The sequence below is a fragment of the Anas acuta genome, chromosome Z, assembly GCF_963932015.1.
Source record: "Anas acuta chromosome Z, bAnaAcu1.1, whole genome shotgun sequence".
Taxonomy (NCBI): domain Eukaryota; kingdom Metazoa; phylum Chordata; class Aves; order Anseriformes; family Anatidae; genus Anas; species Anas acuta.
Window position 1 is genome coordinate 25,890,573 of NC_089017.1, and position 21,179 is coordinate 25,911,751.

A 21,179-nucleotide genomic window follows, 5' to 3' on the forward strand; every position below is an offset into this window, starting at 1 on the left:
TTTTGCAGCAGTTCACTCTTAAAACTGAAAATGACTGTTCTGACTTCATATGAGAAGTATTTTGAAAAAAAAAACAACACCTGAGCTAACCATTTTGAGTGGTTTTAGGCACTAAACAGAGTCAACAGAAGCATAAGAAACTAGTTGACAAAAGAAGAGTGGAAATACCTTGTTCACTGGATAAATCCTACAGAATTATCCTACAAAAATCCTGTAGTGCAGAAAACATTATAAACACTTTCATTGCTTCAGACCACCAGACAAAAGGCATTCTTATGTGAAATTATTTATTCCCTTATCACTGCTACTTAAAGCTGTGATAATAAAGTTATGACAATAACTTTGTAATAATAATGTATGCATAAATTTCAGTTAATGCATTGTTTTTCAGAAGAAAAAATCTTACAAACACATGAAAAATAAATGAAATGTATATTTAATTCCTATTGAAGTATGCACTTAAGTACTGAGTAACGTGATGTTCCTAATATTTAAGTATGATTTCTAAAACATTTCAAAGTGTTTGTTAAAGCTTTAAAATGGCAGATTACATAGAATAGTAAGATCTGCTCTATTGAATTAACACAGAAACAATTTTAGCTTGTTATCCTGTCTCCAACACGAACAGAAAGGAATTCATCAGAAAGAATATGTCTTAGGCAAGCATTTCCTAATGCTCTCCCAATCTCTAACAATATGCTAATAAGAAACTGCCTTAGGCAAAGGCACTACCTGTGTATTTACTAGGTAAAAGGTAACGTTTGATGGATTTCTTTCATGAACTAATGAAGCAACTTCCTGCATTTAGTAAACTTTTGGCATCCACATGTGGCAAACTTTATCACATTTTGAGAAGAGCATTTCTTTTTGTTTGGTTTGAATCAGCTATATTCTGGTGTTCTCTGATAGCAACCACCTGCTGGATGTTATGCTGGAATACTTAGTCAAGTATTTTTCAAAGCCTTAATGATTTTATTGGGATCTTTCAGACTCCATACTGTTGTCTTTTTCCAGGTCTGAACACCAGCAACACGCTTAGTTATCCTTTAGTTATCACTTGTTGCAGATGTTGTTAACTGAATATAAGCTTTTTTCATTTCTCTCTTTCTCTCTCTCAATGAGATATGCGAAGTAAGGTTATTAATCTGGAAAACAGGATGCAGTTAAATAGGGAATAGTGCAAGATAATGAAGCTTGAGAACAGACACAGAAATGGGGAGCAATCATACCAGCCACTGCTGTGGAAGGGTTTCTGAGGGTTGCAGTGCATGAACGTAAAGTCAGTGCTATCCAAAGAATTGAAGACTGTGGAGGGAAATGTGGGATTCAAGACATCAGCTAATCCTGCTCTGCCTAATATTATTGAGAATTTGCTCTCATTGCATTTCAGAAGTAAAGATGTGACCTCAGACGAAGATAGTGATTTAAAAAGTAGTGATAGTTTAACCTACTAAGGAGCTGTAGATGGAAAATGGCAAAAATGAAAGGAGCAATCTGTTTTTCATGTTTATGATGCATAAAGCAAAAAGCAAAAAGCAAAAAAAAAAAAAAAAAAAAAAAGGCTTAAACTGCAGCAGGGAACCTTCAGGTTAGCTGTTAGTAAAAACTTCCAGATGGCAGGGATATGAAAAGACTGGAAAAGATTGTTAGGGTGATTATGGAGGAGACTCTGTCACCACATTTTATGAGGACGTTCTTCGAAACATGTTAGATAAAATTAATTAGGAATAACATGTTTTATTTACCCTGTATTTATCCACCCACATAGATGTATATTTCTTTTAACTGGATAAATATTATTCCTTGGAAGTGCCATCATAATTTACAGGGTCAATAGAGGGTCAGGAAGAAAAAAGAGACAGCAGTTTAACAAAGAAAGAGGATCAAGTGTGACACGTTCATAGTGGTCCACAAGAAAAAACATTATTTGACTTATACATGTACATCTCTCTGCTGTGGCTCCACTGAGCTGTGTTTCCTTTCTGTGTCAGACAGCTTTCTGACACAGAATGCCATTGCTGGTGAAGTAAGTGTGCAAGTATCAAAATGTGAAAACCGTTTTTTAATTAGCATCATTGTCAATATGACTCTATTTTGGTAGAATGCAAAAAATACTCAAGAACAACCAAATGCATTCATTTTGATGTATAAATAAATGCGAACATTTTTTTCCCCTTGTGTTCATCCATGCAACAGTAACTAAATATGCTTGAGTAATGGCATATCATTCCAATAAGGGTGATACATCTTTTGGATGTATGTACCAAAGAGAGCATGGTTAATTCACATTGACTTTCGCTGTTGTTTATAGCAGTGACTGCAACAGATAGTACAGCATACACCAGATTAGGAATATTGGTTGCAAAATGCTGTTTCATTGTAAGCAAGGGTGACTGTGCAGTCCAGAAACCGCAGATGTGATCTGTATTGTTATGAAAAAATGCATTGCTTACACTGAAAATCTAAAAGGTGACGTGAACGTTTGTGTGATAAGGTTTCTGAATTATATGGAAATGGCTTAGTTTATGCAGCTATGAGGAGAGAGTGTTTTCTTTTATAATTCCAGAATGTAATGGAGATTTTTAAGCAGATGAGCAATTTAAAATATTCTAAGATTTAATTTTGATAAGTGTAAAATATGTGTAAGAAATTATTATCTCATGCAAATACAAATGTAATAAAATCCTTGTTTAAAGGATTTACAGAGTAATAGTGAATACTGGATGTATACTAGGACCAGGCTCTGAAGTCTGTTGCTATCCTGGATTTTACACACAGAAAGCTCTCTCACTTTTTTTTTTGATGAGGACAAGTGTAATAATTGCTAATGTAGTCTGATCTCGGTGCCATCCATGGCAGGTATACCTTTACTAGGAATCTTAGTATTTCTAATAATCAGCTGTCCTGTGTTTTCATTGTTCACAGTATGTTGAAACTGGACATAAATTTATAGCCAAACTACATGGATATAGGACAATGTTTTGCGAAGCAAGGATGATGTAAGAAAAAGATCTAACAGGCTTTAACTATGGGCCTTCTCACACAGATTTGCTATGAACATCAATGTCGTTTTCAAGTTCTGTATCCACCAGACAACAATCTGTTTCATTATTGCCTACCACCACTAGACAGTGGTAGACTCACTGATGTTTCATATAGGTAGTCTTTGAGAAAGAAACACATTTGGTTCCTGCAGGCCGTGTGTAGGACATTTTTTTTTTTTTCTAGCTGGTGCTGCTGAGAATAATTAGAGTCACCTTCTTTTACCTGGCTTTTTTTTTTTTCCTAACCTAGTGTGAAAAGTTTGCAATTAGTGGATAAGGGTTATGACTTCTTATTGCCAAGCCACTCTCCATCAAGTTTGAAGAGTCATGGCAATCAAGCAAAGACCCTGGTGACTGGGAAATGGGAAACATCTCCACTTTATGGCCTTGAACTGTCTAGTTGCATTAACAAACTACACAGCAAAAGATCAGATTAAGCTTTTCCTTCAAAGTAAAAAGTATTAATTAGAAGCAGGACAAGTTCATTGACATTTTAGTACTGAATTTCAAAGTAAGCTGGAATAAAAACATCAAAGCTCATAAGTTAGGGGCAAGAATCTCTATTTTGCAAAACTGAGAGGTATTCTGTTTTGCAAATGACAAATTGTTCTGATACAATAAATATCAATAAAGTGCTTCAATTAAAAAAAAAAAAGAAAAAACAACAGGAAGCATGTGAGGGAATTCACAGGTGAAGGATAAGCTGAACATTTAATTTTGAAGAGGAAAATGATTTTTTCCCCACAAAGATTTCTACTAAATCAGACTCATGTTCTCTTCACCAATCTGCAGATGTTATTCCACATCTTCATTGTAAGCTTCCTGCCCCTTCAAAACTGCAAATGAGTTAGAGAAAGACTGTCAAGTAGTCCTCACAGCTCCTTTTCTATGAGGAGCTTATGTGGTATTTGCCTCTTACTGAATGGATGTTCCATTTTGAGTATTATATTTATGCTGCTTGGTTCATCTGTTTTGTTACTCTCATATGGCTTTGGAGAAGCTTGCCCATCTATTTTTACTGTTTTCATCTTGTATTTCCCACTGTCTTATGTAAAACTAACAAGTTGGAAAGGAACATTCTGTTGGTCAGTAGCTCAGCTGGCAAGCTCTGTATATAAAGCTAAATGCTAATAGGAGAAAAGATGACCCATTCACTCACAATGTCGAAGTGAATCAAAGGAAGAGCTCAGAAATAGATCTTGCCTTTGCTGATTTGTAAGCAAGGATCTAAAGATAAATCAGATTGCAGAGGACACAGTGCTGTAGGATTACTCTGTGGTTGTGTGATCGATGCTCCTCAGGAGTCACAGGTAGGTTTAAGGATCTATAGACTGTTTCATCCTGTAGATTTCACATGTAAGTACCTACTTGTAAATGCCTTGAGTACTGAATGTCAATTAGAATCACATTTCCCATGACTTCAGTGGTACTTTATTGGAAACACATCAATATGCTCAGTAGCTGTTTAGTGGAATTTTTATTGTATTATCTCAGAATCAGTTCTGCACAGTGAAAGCGCATAAAGACTTAACAATTTGATTCCTTACCATCTAGTTTGGGAAAGTCTTTATGTCAGCCTCGTGTAGTTAAGTAACTTTTCAGTAACTAACTGAGTGTTGTGTTTGAAACCAAAATTTATTCAAGATAAGAAAGAGTAATAATTCTTCATATAGCTTGAGTGTATTTCTATGTGGATGGCAGCACCAAATTATTCTAATGACATCCAAAGCAGGGTAAGAAACATGGAAAAAGAATTTGAAGATAATTTGAACGAACTTGATCAGAGGTTGACAAAATTTAATACCTGTATAGGTTGGCAAAAAGCATACCAAGTAGTTATGATACCCTAAGTATCTACAAATACTTAGAAGGTAATTATGTATATGAAAGAAATTATGTGTTGGAAAGATAATTATGTATAGCAGTTGCACAGCATCACAGAGTAATGAGTTGAACCTAAAATAAGACATGGTACATTAGACGGTATTTGGTATGTGAAGTGGAAGAGTAAGTTCTCTTAGAGGAATTCTGGCTCACCATTTTGCCCTACCTTTAAGAGTGAACACAATGAGGAGAAAGAGGAAATAATCAGCCCTTCTCCCTGCCTCCCTCTTTTGATTGTTCTCCATTCCACCTACTCCTGCCCCTCTGTCCAGTTTTGTTAGGCTTGATACAAGAGGAGATTTCATAAGATGCAGTGTGAGAATCTCACAAAGGTACAGCTGATTGAGTAAAAAGGGTGGCTCTGGAAGAAACAATTCAAATCATATGGATTATGAGTGTAGTCCTATGGAGTATTACGCTATTGAAGCTTTTTCCTGCATTGAAGAAGCTCCCTAAAGCTATACGCACTATATGTTGAAACACGTGCTAAGTGCTGCAATACCGGCCCCGTTATGTTCCAGTGTTCCTCTTTAATGCAGAAGCTACCTGTTCCTCCTCAGTCTCCTCTGAATACCTGAAGGAATTGGTATCCTAAGCCCATGGATTTCCTTATTTAATGGTCATTGTTCACTGTTACAAAGGGAACTGTTACCTGAATATGTTGAGTCCCATCCCAGGTCTCTTGTGGTTAAATTAGTTAACCTCATTTCTCTTCTCCACACCTTTGTAGTAACACTAATTAGATGAAAGTGGTACTGTATGAGAGTTCTCAATGGTATTGGTATGTAAGGCAAAAAGTTATCTGCTTAAATTGCAAAGATAATTTATTTGTCGCAAGGAAGTAGGAAAGGGAAGTTGTTTCCTTGTTTTTAGGAAAGGGCTTATAGGAAACGGTACAGCAAAGACTGACCTGTTTTGTTATTTGAGTTGAATCAATTACTTACAAGTCAAGAATTTGATAACTTTTATTAAGCTAATTATACATAATTTTACTTTGTTTTACCTTAGTAAGCTGCATGGCAATTGCAGCCTTTCTATTGCAATACTGATTGCCTTTTCATTTGTTACTGTCTTCAAAGTAATTCTATCACTTTGTTCAAGACTAATATTTAAAACATTTTTCTTCAGCTTTTTTGAGTCATGACTCTTGTTGTTATATATTCTTCTATTTTTCCTGTAAGGAAATGCAGTGTTTATAAGTGGCAGGTTGTGACCCAGCACTTAATTACATTAGCAATTTACATATCCTTAAGATCAGCTGAATAAGACTTGTTTCTACACTGTTTTTATTTTTAGGAATGTTGTCTCTGCAATTTGAGAGGTGGTGCATTAAAGGAAACTACTGACAAGAAGTAAGTAATCTATTTGTCAAGATTGCATGTTCTTGTTTTAATTTTTTTCGCAATCCATTCCCATGTACAGAGCATTTGTAAGCTTAATTATTTGACAGTGTCCCTTTAAGTTGAATCATTGCAGAATTAAAATTACTCCTATTGAAAAGTGCAGCTGCCATTTTGTGAAATACATCCTAAAATGTACATTTGTTTTGGTATTTGCACAGGCTTATGTGTTCCAAATTCCATTCTGCTGGTTGTTGTGTAAAGGAAGCAAATGAGAGCTCATTTGTCATTGTTTGCATGGTCAAATCTTGCCAAACAGTGAAATGCGTATTCTTCTTTATTCCTGGAAATTTGTGATTACAGAATTTAATAGGGAGCCTTTGAACTTCTGCTGGAAACAATATTTTATATTAATTAATCTGAGTAATATTAAAATACTTCTGGACTTGAAATGTTTTTCTAAGTACGTTTCTATCATACGCTGTCAAAAATAGTATTGTTTCTGACATCATACTATTAACAGCATTAGTATTTTTCTCTTCATTTTTATGATAGTGCAGTATACCAGGTAACCTAAATAAATAAAATGAGAAATGTTGTGGCTTAACATTTTTAAAGCCCAATACTGAAACAGTCTTCATGCATTTGGGGTTTTCACATAATTAGTTAAATAGTTGTAGTATATTAGCAATATCATGTAGACCACTTTCTTTATAAATCCCTTTGGACTACAGTCATAAGTGCTCATCTAGCTGCAATGTTCTTTTCCACTTAGCAGGCCAGAATTTATTTATCAATCATTTGCAATTGGTTGCATAGTGTTTTTCTCTGCATTTTGTAAATTTCTGGTTGAGGAGAAGGTTGTATGTAAAATTCAATTATCTTCAGAAGCATTAATATTGTTATCAAATTAATGAAGGTTTTGACAAACTCATGAAAATACTTAGCTGCTTTATATCTCTGCTTTAAACTCCCCATAATAGTTATTTGTTACTTGCTTTTTCTAACCAGGAAAAAAAAATAATAAAAAGACAAACTGTGTAATCTAAACAGAATTTATGATGTCATTTTTATATTTGGAACTGACAGATTACATCTTTGAAAATAAGTCTTTTTTTTGTAGATCAGTTAATTTAAATTTTTTCATAAGATTTATTCATAGGACAAAAAAGAAAAAACTCAGGGATCTGCAGAATATGTATTCCTCTGCAGAACTATACCTGAAGTCTTTGGTTTTGCATTATATCTCTCTCTAGGTTTCTGTTACAGATTTGTGAAATAACAGCTTTGTAAAAGTCATTCAACTCTTGTTTTCCTGTTCGCATAACAGATTATAGTTGCTATAAAATGTTGAGTCCTCACCCATACTTAACACTGTTCTATCTACCATTTCAAACTTTTGAAACCTTTCAGAAGGTTATGATCCATTTTTTTTTCTCCAACAAGTAGAAAATCCAACATAAGCATTCTCTTCCTTCCTTCTCTCTCATATACTCATTAGAGATGCAGAATTGGCATTACTTAGATTTAAAAAGTTATAAATCAGACATGGTGGGGGAGTTACAATTTGCGGTAAAGGAGAGCTGCGATTCCTTCTTGAGTGAAGACAGCAATTGTTACGAGTCCTGTTAGGTTGATAGCCGTCAGAGTATAAGAGCTTGAGTCTAGATTTATCGAATAGACATTCTATTTACAGCATTTCTTTCCCCATAAAGCTTAGATGGTAAGACACCTACTGTTAAGACAATGTACTTTTGCAGGCAGGCAGCAAGGAGGAAAAAAAAAGTTGTTATTAGAAGTAAAAAAAAAAGAATTCTCAAAGTGAGATGAGATGTTTTCTGTATGTTGAAATATAAGTGGAATAGTCTCCATAATAAAATGATAGATCTACATACTTTATCTGCTTTCATTTGGGCTGACCTGCATAACTTACTAGTGGGTATATCATCTTTACATACAGCTCTTATTTCACACTTAGGCAGATACAACTTTAACATTACATGACAACAGTTTACTTAGTCCCTGTATGTTATATTATAGTTTGTATAATCACGTATTATCTGTATGATGGAAAGGTCTGGGATTTTACCGTTCTGGGTAGCTGAACTCCATCACAACCTCTCTCTCACTCCTCCACTCCCCTGGAAAAAAAGAAGAAAGTATGCTGGAAAGAAAGAAAAAAAAAAATCACAGGTTGAGATAAGGATAATTTCATTAAAGGAAAGAGTGAAAGAAAAAAAAAAAAAAGAAACAAAAACAAAAACCAAGCAAAGGCTGAAGTGCAGAAGCACAGAAAGAAAAGAAATTACTCTCTACTTCCTATCAACAAGCAATGTTCAGCCACGTCCAGGAAGCAGGGCCTCAATACATGTAGCAGTTGTTTGGGAGGACAGACATCTTCACGAGTGCACCCCCCTCTCCTTCCCCTTCCACACCGCCCTGGTGATGTTCCCTCCCCACTTCTTGCCTATCCACAGCCTGCTGGCTCTTGGGGGGTGAGGTTGGAGGAAGTCCTGAGGCAGTGCCAGCATTGCTCAGCAGCAGACACAACACTGGAGTGATACCAGTGCTATTCTAGCTACAGGTGCAGAGCACAGCACTGTATGGGATGCTTCAGGGAAAGTTAACTCCATCCCAGCCATACTCAGTACAAAAGGGCTCAAATGTTGAGATAATGACAAGGAGATCACTCAACAATTATTGTCATGGTCAAAACAAACTCAGCATCCGGAGAGTAATATAATATATTGCCTATAACTAGCAGACTAGAGCAGTGAGAAACTAAAAGCAAACCAAAACCTTGCCCATCCACCTCCTTGCCCTTCCACCTCCTCCCCCAAGTGACACAGGGGAATGGGGGCTGCAGACAGTCTATAGTACTTCATCTCCACGACTCCTTCACAGGTCCCTCTCTGCCCCTGCTCCCCGTGGGGTCCCTCCCACAGGATGCCGTCCTTCCTTAATTGAGCCTGCGGGGGCTGCCCACAGGCAGCAGCTTCTCAAGCACTGCTCCCACATGGCTCCGTCCCATAAGGTCCATCCATCCCCCAGGAGCAAACTGCTCCAGCACGGGTCCCCCACGGGTGGGTGGCAGCTCCCCCCAGACCCCCCCTGCTCCTGCGTGGGCTCCTCTCCACGGGCTGCAGCTCTGGCCTGGGGCCTGCTCCTGCGGGGGCTCTCCATGGGCCTCCTCCAGGCCACATCCACCTGCTCCACCAGGGGCTCCTCCACAGGCTACAGCGTGGAGATCTGCTCCATGTGGGACCCATGGGCTGCAGGGGGACAGCCTGCTCCACCAGGGGCCTTTTCCTGCACAGGCCACAGGGTAATTGTTGCTGCCTGCCTGGAGCACCTCCTGCCCTCCTGCTGCACTGACCTAGGGGGCTGCAGGGCTGCTTCTCACTCCTTCTTCTCCCAGCTGCTGTTGCCCAGCATTTTTTTTTCCCTTTCTTAAGTCTGCTCTCACAGAGGCACAAACAACATGGCTTATTGGCTTGGCTCTGGCCAGCAGCAGGTCCCTTTTGTATCCAGCTGAAACTGGCCCTTATCTAACATGGGACAGCTTCTGGAATCTTCAGAAGCCACCCCTGCAGCCCCCAGCTACGAAAACCTTGCTACATAAACACAATACAAGGTCAGGTATCATGGGAGGACAACAGAAATGCTGTTCACCGTTGCAGGGAGAAAATTTGAATGGCCAAAGCTCAGTTGGAGTTGAAACTGGCTAGTACTGGGAAGGGACAGCAAAAAGTTTTTTTTTTAAAGTCTGTCATTAGCAAAAAAGGACCGGAGATAATATTGGTCTTGTAGCTTGATGAGATTGGTCACCTCACAAATAAGGATATAGGTAAAGCAAAGACGTTTAATGACTTATTAACTTCTGTCAGTGATGAGCTCTGGGACCCCGTAAGCCCTGGGTTGAAAGACTATCACCGTGGGAACAATAAACTCCCAGACAACTCCAAATAATTGTTGGATTTGTTGCTTCAGCTGAATGTCTGTAAGTTTATGGAGCACAATGGGATGCATCCTAGGTTAATCGAAGAACTGGCTGATGTCCTCGTGAGACCTCTCAGTTATTTTTCAGTGGTCTTGGGAATCTGGAGAGATCCCAGCTGACTGGAAGGTGGTATATAATTAGTGATAGGAGAAGAGGGAATGGCCTCAAGTTGCACCAGGGGAGGTTCAGGTTGGAAATTAGGAGGCATTTCTTCTAAGAAAGATCAGTCACGCATTGGAATGGATTGCTCAGGAAGGTGGTAAAGTCACCGTCCCTGGGGGTGTTTTAGAAAAGGTTGGATGTGGTACTTAGGGACATGGCTTAGTGGGTGATATTGGTGGTTGGGGGACAGTTGGACCAGATGATCTTGGAGTTTTTTTCCAATCTTAATGATATTATGATTCTATGATTCTACGAAATGTTGTCCCAGTTTTCGAGAAGGGTAAGAAGGAAGACCCTGGTAACTGCAAGCCTGTCGGCTGTACTTCAATGCCGGGTAAAATTATGGAAAAGATTGTTATGGGAGTTACTAACTTCATTTCCTTTCATGGCAAAGTTGCCCACCTTATAGACCAGTGGAAGCCAGTAGACATGTTTTTTTTGGATTTCAGCAAAATTTTCAGTACGGTCTGTAACAACATCCTTCCAGACAAAATGTACAGCATATATCTTCTTTACAAAATCTTACTTGAAGGGTGAAGAGTAGTCTGATAGGTTGGGCTCAAAACGTTATGGTTAATGGGGCTACATTGGACTGGTGGCCAGTTACTAGTGGGATTCTGCAGGGCACCATTCTAGGGCCAGTTTTATTCAATGTTTTTATAAATGTTCTGGACACAAGACTTGAATGCATACTAAGTAAGTTTGCAGATGGTACTAAGTTAAGCAATCACCAGCTGTATGAAATTTAACAGAGCAAGTGTGTATGATCCACCTGGGATGTTCTGGTCAATGGCAAGATGAGCTTGAGTCAACAGCATGCCCTGACAGCCTAAAGGGCCAGCTGTATCCTAGGGTCCATCAAGCACAGCGTTGCTAGCCAGTCACAGGAAGTGATTGTCCTGCTCTACTCTGTGCTTGTGCAGCCTCACCTTGAGTACTGTGTGCAGTTATGGGCACCACAGTTTAAGGACATAAAACTATTGAAGAGTGTCCGAAGTAGGGCAACAAGGATAGTGGAATGTCTCACCAGGAAGATGTATGAGCTGAGGTCCATTGGTTTGCTCAGCCCCGAGCAGAGCAGGCTGAGGGGAATCCTCATGGCGGCCTGCAGCTCCCTCACGAGGGGAGTGGAGGGGCATGCGCTGAGCTCTGCTCTCTGGGGACAGCGACAGGACCCGCGGGAATGGCATGGAGCTGGGACAGGGGAGGGTCAGGCTGGGTGTTAGGGAAATCTTCTGCACCTAGAGCATGGTCACGCACTGGGACAGGCTCTCCAGGGCAGTGGTCAATGCACTGAGCCTGCTGGAGTTCAAGAAGCATTTGGACAACACTCTCATACACATGGTCTGATTTTTTGTATCCTGTATGGAGCCAGTAGTTGGACTGCATGATCCTTGTGGGTCCCTTCCAATTGGGGATGTTCTATGATTCTGTGAAAATGTTAAAGGTCATAAATTGCATATGGATAAAATAGTCTGTGCATGTGCACCTGAATAGCACACCTACGATAGTATTGCACTTAACAAATTGAATATGAAAAATAATTTTCAAAAAAAAGTTGTCATAAAAAGCCAGTCAGAAATGATATTTACATGAAGTGCTAGTATTGTAAAGTTTGTTAACTATGTTTCAAAGAAATCTTCAGAAATCCTAATAAGGGAAATACCTGGAGATGGTTGCCTTTTAAAAATGAAACAAACAAAATAAAAGTAATGAAACATCTTAACACTTATATTTCTATGTTTTTTTGGTGGTATTCTTGACTTGCTGCTTTTCACAGGTGGGCGCATGTAATGTGTGCAATTGCCATTCCAGAAGTGAGATTTGTTAATGTTATGGAACGTACACCAATAGACACTAGCAGAATACCTTTACAAAGATTGAAATTGGTGAGTAGTATATTCGTACATACTTGATGTATTCTTTGCTAATAAGGCAATATTTTGAAATGTATTCAAAATCTTATTTGTGATTACTATTGCAAAGTACAGAACAGTAAACTGTCTAAGGTTATGAGCAAGTATCTGGGATTTTATCAAGATTGGATTCTTGCTTTTGACATATAATGGCATTTCATTAACACTTTTGACAACCTTTAGTACTTGATGAGAGAGAAATTCATACCTGCGTTCCCCAAAAGAATGACAACAAACTTGACCAGTGTCAACTGTGAATGTTTAACTTTTGTAACTGTGTTGGTCATGGAAGTGTTGAAACCCGGGCTATGAGTATCGCACAGTACATGTTTGTGAGGTCTTTTTATTATGTATTTTTGCCTCAAGGAACAATTTGTTGAGGTAAAAGGATGTATGATCTGGTTGTCAAGCAGTATCTCTGCCATCTGGGTATTGAAAAATGTGCACAAAACAGATCACACATTATATTGGACTAAAAAAACCCTACCAAACTGTTTCCTGAAGAATTTTTAAAGCGGATATAAAACGTAAATACAAATACATCCATTACTAACAGTTGTACCCTGTGCTACATCCTGAATAACACTGCCATTCTGGAAAGTTGATGTACAAAATCAGAAGACATGCAACATGGAGAATTTTCCTTACCGTGTTACATGAGAATTACTAAATTTGCCAGCATTTGCGTCTCTGTGATGTCATCTTCTGATAAACAGAAAGTGACTAGTGGACATGGAAACATGCCGGGCAATGATGCCATCGCTTTTCTGCATCTGCTCCGTGCTATTTCAAAAATATTTCTTGACCTACCTGACTTTATATTAGCTCCTTTTACTTCATCATTTTGAACTATTAACCTTTTTGTTACATTTTCATTTCATTCATTATGTTTTGTAGCTATTTTTATGAATGTGGAGATGCATCTTTAATTTAAATTAGATGTCTTTCAAATGGTAATTTGTTCTATATTTTTGTTCAAAAAATCTAAAGTTTGTTTTCCACATCCCTTTTTTGAATCACATAAAGCATATTTTTAAACACTTTATGTATAACTTAGTCCAAAAAATGTTGAAAGCTAATTACCTCCACAATTTAAAAAATATTCCTGAATGCTATTTTGGTATTTGTTTAGTTTAATACCCTCTGTTGAAAATGTTGAATGGTCTAAATGTTTTTTCACCATCCTTCCCTCCAGTTTCTTGCCTCAGAACATTAAACCATGGAATTCTTTTTCTTGCTGTTTCAGTATACTTGCATGCTCTTCTTGTTCCCACACTGACAGAATCTCTCAGAATCCTATTTGAACCTACAGAGTCTTCTTAATGAGTTTGAAGAGAGTCACAAATTCTTCCTAATCAGAAAATACAACCAGTAGAAGCACTGTGAATTAATTTAATGTTCAGTTATATTTTTTGAGGATCTTAAACAGTCACAGACATCTGTCTGATCAGAAATGGTTGATTTAGAGATTGAAACCACAAAAATGTTTAATTTACCAGGTGTTGAAATTCACGTTCTGATGGGCTGTCCATGACTTGAACTGTGTAAGAGTAGTAGGAGCCTTCTGGAGAAGGCTCAAATTAATTTTAAATTACTGACTATAAAGATATGGAGCCAAAATGCACAAAATTTGTGAGGTTTCAGGATTTACAATTCTTAGGTCATTTCTGCAAAATATGAGGCAATTATACTAAGAATTTGTTCATAACTGACAACTTTTTCTTCTTTCCTGCAGTTGATAAAAGATGGGTTACAGTCCTTAGTATTTTTTCAGTTCTTGAAGCCTCCATCAATATAAAATTACACTGAGGCACTACAGACTGTATTTAGCTACATACACCCTTCTGGTCTCCTGTGAGTCCCTGAATGTTTTAAAATACAGTGCTTGTTTTCCTTTAAAAAAATAAATAATAACAGAGTTAGTATATTTGAGTGGAATTAATACTGTGATTAAGGAACTCAGTTGAATACAATAAAATGAGAGGCAGGATACTTTAAAGCAGTAATATATGTAGTGTTGCCCCAGTAGTGGATACCCTTACTGTGAGGGAATGCAGCACTCTAATCTGGGATTGGCTCATTAAATCTTACTTTTCCAAGACTTAGTTTCTGGCATTGAATTTATATTGAAGTAGCTATGCTTGTCCTAATTTAAGGGAAGTATGCAGTTTGACTATCTCTTAAAGGCTGTATATTCCTGGGCTGCATCAAGAGGGGAGTGGCCAGCAGGTTGAGAGAGGTGATTGTCCCCCTCTGCTCTGCTCTTGTGAGGCCCCACTTGGAATGCTGCACCCAGGTCTGAGCCCCCAGCAGCAGAAGGATGTTGATCTGTTAGAGCAGGTCGAGGGGAGGAACACGAAGTTAATGAGAGGGCTGGAGCACCTCTCCTATGAAGAAAGGCTGAGAGAGCTGGGGCTCTTCAGCGTAAAGTAGAGAAGGCTCCAAGGATGACCTCATTGTGTCCTTTCAGTACATAAAGTGGACTTAAAAAAAAGATGGAGAGAGACTCTTTGTAAGAGTAGAGTGTTTGTAGAGTGTTACAAACACTTTATAGAGTGTTTGTAGGACTCTTTGTAAGACTCGATGTAAGAGTAACTAGTTCTAGTTGTTTAAAATATTTTAAATATTTCGAACTGTCTTCCCTTTTCCTGTCTGCATTCCTTCCTCTCTCCCGTCCTTACTTTCCCTTTCCCTTGCTTCCTGTCTTTCTCTCTCTGAAATAATAAGAAGTAAGCAGAACATTTACTATTTTCAGAGATCTTTAGAGATGGAGCTGACATTTTCTGTAATGTATCATCTACAAAGGAATATCAAAGGAAATAAAAAGTCAATGTTTTCTTTTTGACAAATTAAATAACATCTGTGCAAATGTGAACATATTGGAAGGCTGTTTTTATTGCCTGGTTGGTATGTATACCAATTGCTATTAAATAGTTTTAATTCACTAGGCATTTTTTGGGTTGAAATCTGTGTGTTTTCTATCAATCTTTCTATTATTAAATATTCAGCATACACTGATTTCTCCCAGAGTAGAAGTCAGTATTTATATTGAACTTACAGTAGCTGTTATTTTTTTATCCAACAATTTCATGTTTGCAAATTACTGGGGTTTTGTTTTTATAGAATGACAAAATGTTGTCATGTTTCTCCAGCTTTTTTTCAGTGGGTTATGTGTCATGTTCTGTCATTGCTGAAAGTTCACATGACACATTGAAATGTTCGTAAAAAATTAATTCCCTTGAAAAAAGTTCTTTAATGCTAGTGGATAGGGTCTAAACCAATAGTGACAAAAGATTTTGGTGCTTCATCTTTCATAGGGGAATGTAAAAGAAAATAATATGCTACATAGTGTGTTGAAATAAAACCGTTTGTGTAGTACATTGTATTTCAGGGGTATATATTCATAATACTGATGGAATCTAGCTGACTTTTCATGTGGAAGCAAGAGGCCTCCCACTCAACCTCAGTATAGAGAGAAACTCACAAAGGCGCTATACCTCTCCTCTTTATCTTTCTGTGACAATAACTTTTATCTTTCTTTGATAGTTATGTGGATGGGAAAATTAGATTGCCCTGGTCTCTTTTGTCAGAGTCAGGCCTCGGTCAGGCTTTTAGATTCAGCTTGTGTGATCACATCCATCAGACACTTTGAGTTCTAACAGTCATGTGAAATTACAGTTTGTGATTATCAAGCTAGGAGGAAAATACATTGGATGTAGATGTAGAATACAGAGGTTTATGCTCAGGTTCTAGAATGAAATGTATCAAAGATCCTTACCACAATATATATTTTAAACTGTAAACTACAGCTGGTCTGCAGATACTTAGAATAATAGAGTCATGTAGGTTGGGAAAGATGTTCGAGGTAATCAAGCGCAACTGTCAACCTGACCTACTGAGTCTGATCACTAAACACACACTGGCTGCTGATGATCACTGGACTGTCTGGTATGTGCTGTTAGTTGGGATGGTCTAGGGATCTCCCAGTTCTAACAGCAGTTGTACAAGGAAATTTAAAGAGGGACAATAAACAAATAGCAATTTTAGTAGTGTTTCTTCATAGTGAAAATGGTTGGAGGAGGTAAAAGAGGAGACAAAGTTGATGAGAAGTTATAGTGTTGAGGGGGGACCACATGCAACCTGTCTGAATACGTATGTTGAGTTTCAGCTGGTGGCCATATGGAATGGGTGTGTGATTTGTGGAAAGCTTACGCCATGACTCAGTGGATTTGTGGTATCAGCTTCCATCCCAACATAGCTTAATGGCATCTTAACTGCTTACCCGAAATAAATAAAACTTGGGTTTCTAGCTGAGTTTATTTTTTTTTTTCTTATTTTTGTTTTATTCTGCATGTCCTTAAGTGTCTGAGAGAAGCTTGGGTGTAAACTCCTGCTTTTGAAAACTTTTTGGCTGTTTATATTTTAAGAGGCTTTGGGTCATAGAAAACAGACTGTGGATTCCTGGACTTGTCAAAGTCCATGAAAAAACTCCATTTTACTTTGACAATGGAAAAGGTTTCCTCCAAGTATTTAGATGGTCTCTGCTTTCGAAAGAATGTTAATTACTTAGCTGTAATTATAAATTTGAACTATAGCTGCAGGAAAAAAATCTTGGGGGATGAAAAATGAGACTGACCTCTCAAACATAAACCCAGCTTTTAAAAGAAAGAATAACTACTCTCATCTGTCATTCTATTTCAATAAAACATACAACTTAAAAATAGATTAAATACAAACATTTCCTATTATATGGCCAAGGAGCCTAAGCCAGCAGGAATACGAACGTAATTTCATTTACCCTTGTCAGACGCGTGACTTACAATGAACAGTAGATATTATAAATAGGAGTGTTTCAATGTTTCATCTGCTGTAAAAAAACCATTTAAATAGAATCATTAGCATCTGTTCCTAAACCTATGTATTTAAGATGTCAATTCTAAAATCTTGTTTTGAATAGAATACATATCAACTCTATTGCAGGATGCATTGTCTGCGTTTTATACTGTCAGTGTTTTAAAATGCTTGGGTATTGGATTGACTGTCTTTACAGGCAGCCACTGCAATGCTGTACTGAAGCATGCACATAATATGGCTTTGTTTCTTTATCTGTAGAGCTTCCTATTATTTTTACATTTGAAATCCTATTTCTCCAACAAAATAGAGGTAGAAAATGAGTTTTGGAATAGCTGAAGTTGCCCTGAAGCTTTTGATGACCTCAAATTTGTATTTGACAAGTGAACCAAGTATAAGCACAAGTGTACTCTGAGTGAGGAACATTATTTTGAAAAGAAATTTACACTGTGATGATGACTGATCTACAAGCCTTTCAGTATCTGGCTGAAGCCATAAAATTCTTTTTAGAAGCCTATACACTTTAAAATTTGCACCTGAAGGCAAATAATAGTGAGCTTGAAAGCCAAAGATTATAGTTTTGAAAGGTACATCAATTCTGAAAATACAGAGGTTTCTCTGTGGTATGCCACTGAAGAATGGATTCAAATGGAAGATGTGTATGAGCTTTAAAAGAATGGGCAAATATTCTTCTGTCTGTCATTCTATTTTAATAACATATAAGCCTGAGAAGGATTTGAGCCTAAGAAGAAATTTGAGGACACTGCTCATTTTCTGTGTTTTAATTTGTAATAAAATTCATTTATTAAACTACAGTGGGATAGTAAAACTATCACAGCTGTGTTTGTGAAAGAGTAAATAAACATTTGTAGTGAGTATACCAGTGTTGCCATGCATTTCTGGTAATACAAAGAGGTATTAATTGCTCTTCAACATTTCTAAAAGTATTGCTGGAAGGACAATAGAGGACAATCAATTTACCATACATAAATTTATGAATTAACTATCACATTGCACTGTCACAGAATATGGGAGTAAAATAGACAAATTTTGTGATCAATTTTGAAATATTTCATTTAAAAATAACAGTGAAATACCATTAAGTAGCACACTTTTTCAATTACAAATTTTAAAGTAAAAATGATCTGATAGTTGATTAAGCTACTGAAATATATAATTAGTTTAAAATTTAGTGACTCATTGCAATTATGCACAAAATACAATTTAGTTTACATGCTTTAGTTGCAACATTCATTCAATTTTTAATAAGTGTGTTAAAAGAATGTACACTGATGGCCGTGTAGTACTTACTATTTGAATAATCTGCTATGATGAGCAGCTCCTATTGCAAACTGTTAAATTTGTATCTAGGAGCAGCACCAAACTTTAAAGACTTCAGAAAAAGATGGAAAACATCAGATATGTCTTACTACAAATAATGTCTGTGGAATTGGGCCCATCTGTATCAATGAAAGCAGAGTGGTTAAAACGTTAACTGGTCCTCTGAATTTCTTTTTATTAGTGAACAGAGGAACAGAGAGAACTGTAAGCAATAAAATGGGTATTTCCTATATTACTAATTTTTTTTTTAAGCTGTGTAAGTCTGACAATCAGACTTGGGTGTATGCTTTAAGTTCATTTCTGTCTATGCATCTACGCAATCTGTATTTGCGTATAGATGAGCTCACGTGTATACTTATTTGTGTCCATAGATAAACTGGCAGTTTAGCTGTTGGACAAAGCTAAATCATGAGTAAAACAGGTAGCTGTCCAAAGGCGAATGTCACTGAAGAGCTAAATTAAATACTAAGTTTTGAATTGAATAATAATGTCAACAGTAAAGAATCATTTAATTTCATAGATGATATTCTACATTGTCAAGCATGGAATAACTCTCCCACCTCTAATAATTTGATGACAGCAAAGGAGCAACTGAAAAACATGAGGAGCATCAGTTATGTACATGGTTTTACTTCACATAAGTTAAAAAAAAAAAAAAAAAATTATAACATTTATATTAATATATATGTATAGAAACGCTGAAATTATTTTCATTTTTGCCTTGAATTTATTTCAGCCTCCTAATAAAGCTTTCAGAAGTGCTTACATGCTTTAAAGGTCAGAGACCACTTTCAAATATGATTTGGGTATTCAGGGACAGAAATAGTTTTTGTCCAAAAGGGCAAAAGGGCTTCTGATTGTATTTAATATAAAAGCTTAATTTTTTACTGGAATGCATTTGCAAGATCTAATTTGACCAATAAGGTAGGAGGTCCTATTTGAACAGGGAGAAAATGGATTTATTGAATTGGGGTCTCATTCTGTGGTTATTCATCTGGGCTTTGCACACACTGTAATATTTGATAAGTCATTTTATGCCATAGTTTATCTTCCTCTTTTGTCAAGGCTGGTGACACTATGTTGCTGAAAAAAATATTGCTTAGTGTGTAGGATTATGAAAATAGTGTTCCGTTAGGTTGTTAAGAGTTACTTTATTTCCTCAGGAACATAAATGATGGGTGCTGGTGGACATTCTAAAATTTGGAATTATTTCTAAATTAAAATTTACATTTTTTTTTATTATTTTTTTAACCTTTTTTTTTTTGTAACTGTGTATCAAAATTTTGTGTAGAAAAACATTTGATTTAGAAAATGATACAACATGTAGAAGGGAAAAGAAAAATTGTGAAAATGAAAACAGCCAGGAAAAAGACAGAAATACATGTACATGTGCTTGCTCTGACATAGGTATAGCAGCCAGCAAGGATTAAATGTGTATAGAGTAGAGTGCAGAATTTAAATAATGCTTTATGAAACTGTTGTGGTTTAACCCTGCCGGCAGCTAAACACCACACAGCTGTTCACTCAACCTCCCCCCTCCCTCTCTGGGATGGGGGAGAGAAACGGGAAAGTAAAGCCTGTGAGCTGAGATAGAGACAGGACAGAAAAATAATAATAACAATAATAATAACAATAATGATGATAATACTACTAATAATAATAATGTGTATGAAACAAGTGATGCACAATGCAATTGCTCACCACCCGCTGACCGATGCCCAGCCTAACCCCGAGCAGTCCGGCCCCCCCTATATACTGTTTAGGCTAGCCACCTATATATATATATACTGTTGTGGCTAGCCACCCCTATATACTGTTTAGCATGATGTCAGATGGTATGGAATACCCCTTTGGCCACTTCGGGTCAACTGTTCTGGGTCTCTCCCCTCCCAGCTCTTGCTGCACCCTCAGCCTGCCCACTGGCAGGACAGAGCAAGAAGCTGAGATGTCCTTGGCTTGGTGTAAGCACTGCTCTGCAACAATTAAAACATCGGGGTGTTATCAGCACTCTTCTCACCCTAAGACAAAACATAGCACCCTACCAGCTACTAGGAAGCAAATTAACTCTGTTCTATCTGAAACAAGGACAGAAACATTGTTTCATTTAAAACTGTTTTTTTTTTGTTTTTTTTTTTTTAAATGTATTTGGAGAGGTCAGGAAAACTTAGGTCTGATCACTGCACTGACAAGTACAGAGACACTTTTATAATATGACTTTTTTTTTTTCTTTCTTGTTTTTATGGTGATTGAATATACAACAAATTAAGATACTTTTAAAAGGTAAATTTAAAAGAGAATTTTTCTTACACAAAAATTATTGTTTCTGTGCTCAGGGTCAGCTATTTCAAGCTGAAGTATCATTACTAGTTGGACTAACTGGACCCTAAAAAGGAATTTTTAATTTTTTTTAGAAGCTCTCCTTTTTATTACCAGTGAGTCTTAGGCTGTTTAAATAAAATTTGCAGTACCATTGACTACAAACACATTACATATATCATAAAGAAAGCAACACTCCTGACTAGTATCAGTGGGCACTTATGTATCATTCTGTTAGACATGTGCTCCTTTAAGTTCTCACTGTATTATATCCTTTAAACCTCACTGTTTTATGATTTTCAGATGTTTAAAGGATAGAATGATG

At 37.0% G+C, this 21,179-nt stretch overlaps 1 protein-coding gene across 4 annotated transcripts in view; it reads left to right on the forward strand.

Annotated features, from left to right (window-relative positions):
- KDM4C (lysine demethylase 4C) overlaps positions 1–21,179 on the forward strand; it is a 268,004-nt gene that overhangs the window by 186,902 nt on the left and 59,923 nt on the right. For all 4 annotated transcript variants that reach the window (XM_068666441.1, XM_068666442.1, XM_068666443.1 and 1 more), the window contains 2 exons: positions 6,225–6,280; positions 12,211–12,319. In XM_068666441.1, coding sequence (XP_068522542.1) covers positions 6,225–6,280; positions 12,211–12,319 — 165 coding nt within the window. The remainder of the gene's footprint in view (positions 1–6,224; positions 6,281–12,210; positions 12,320–21,179) is intronic.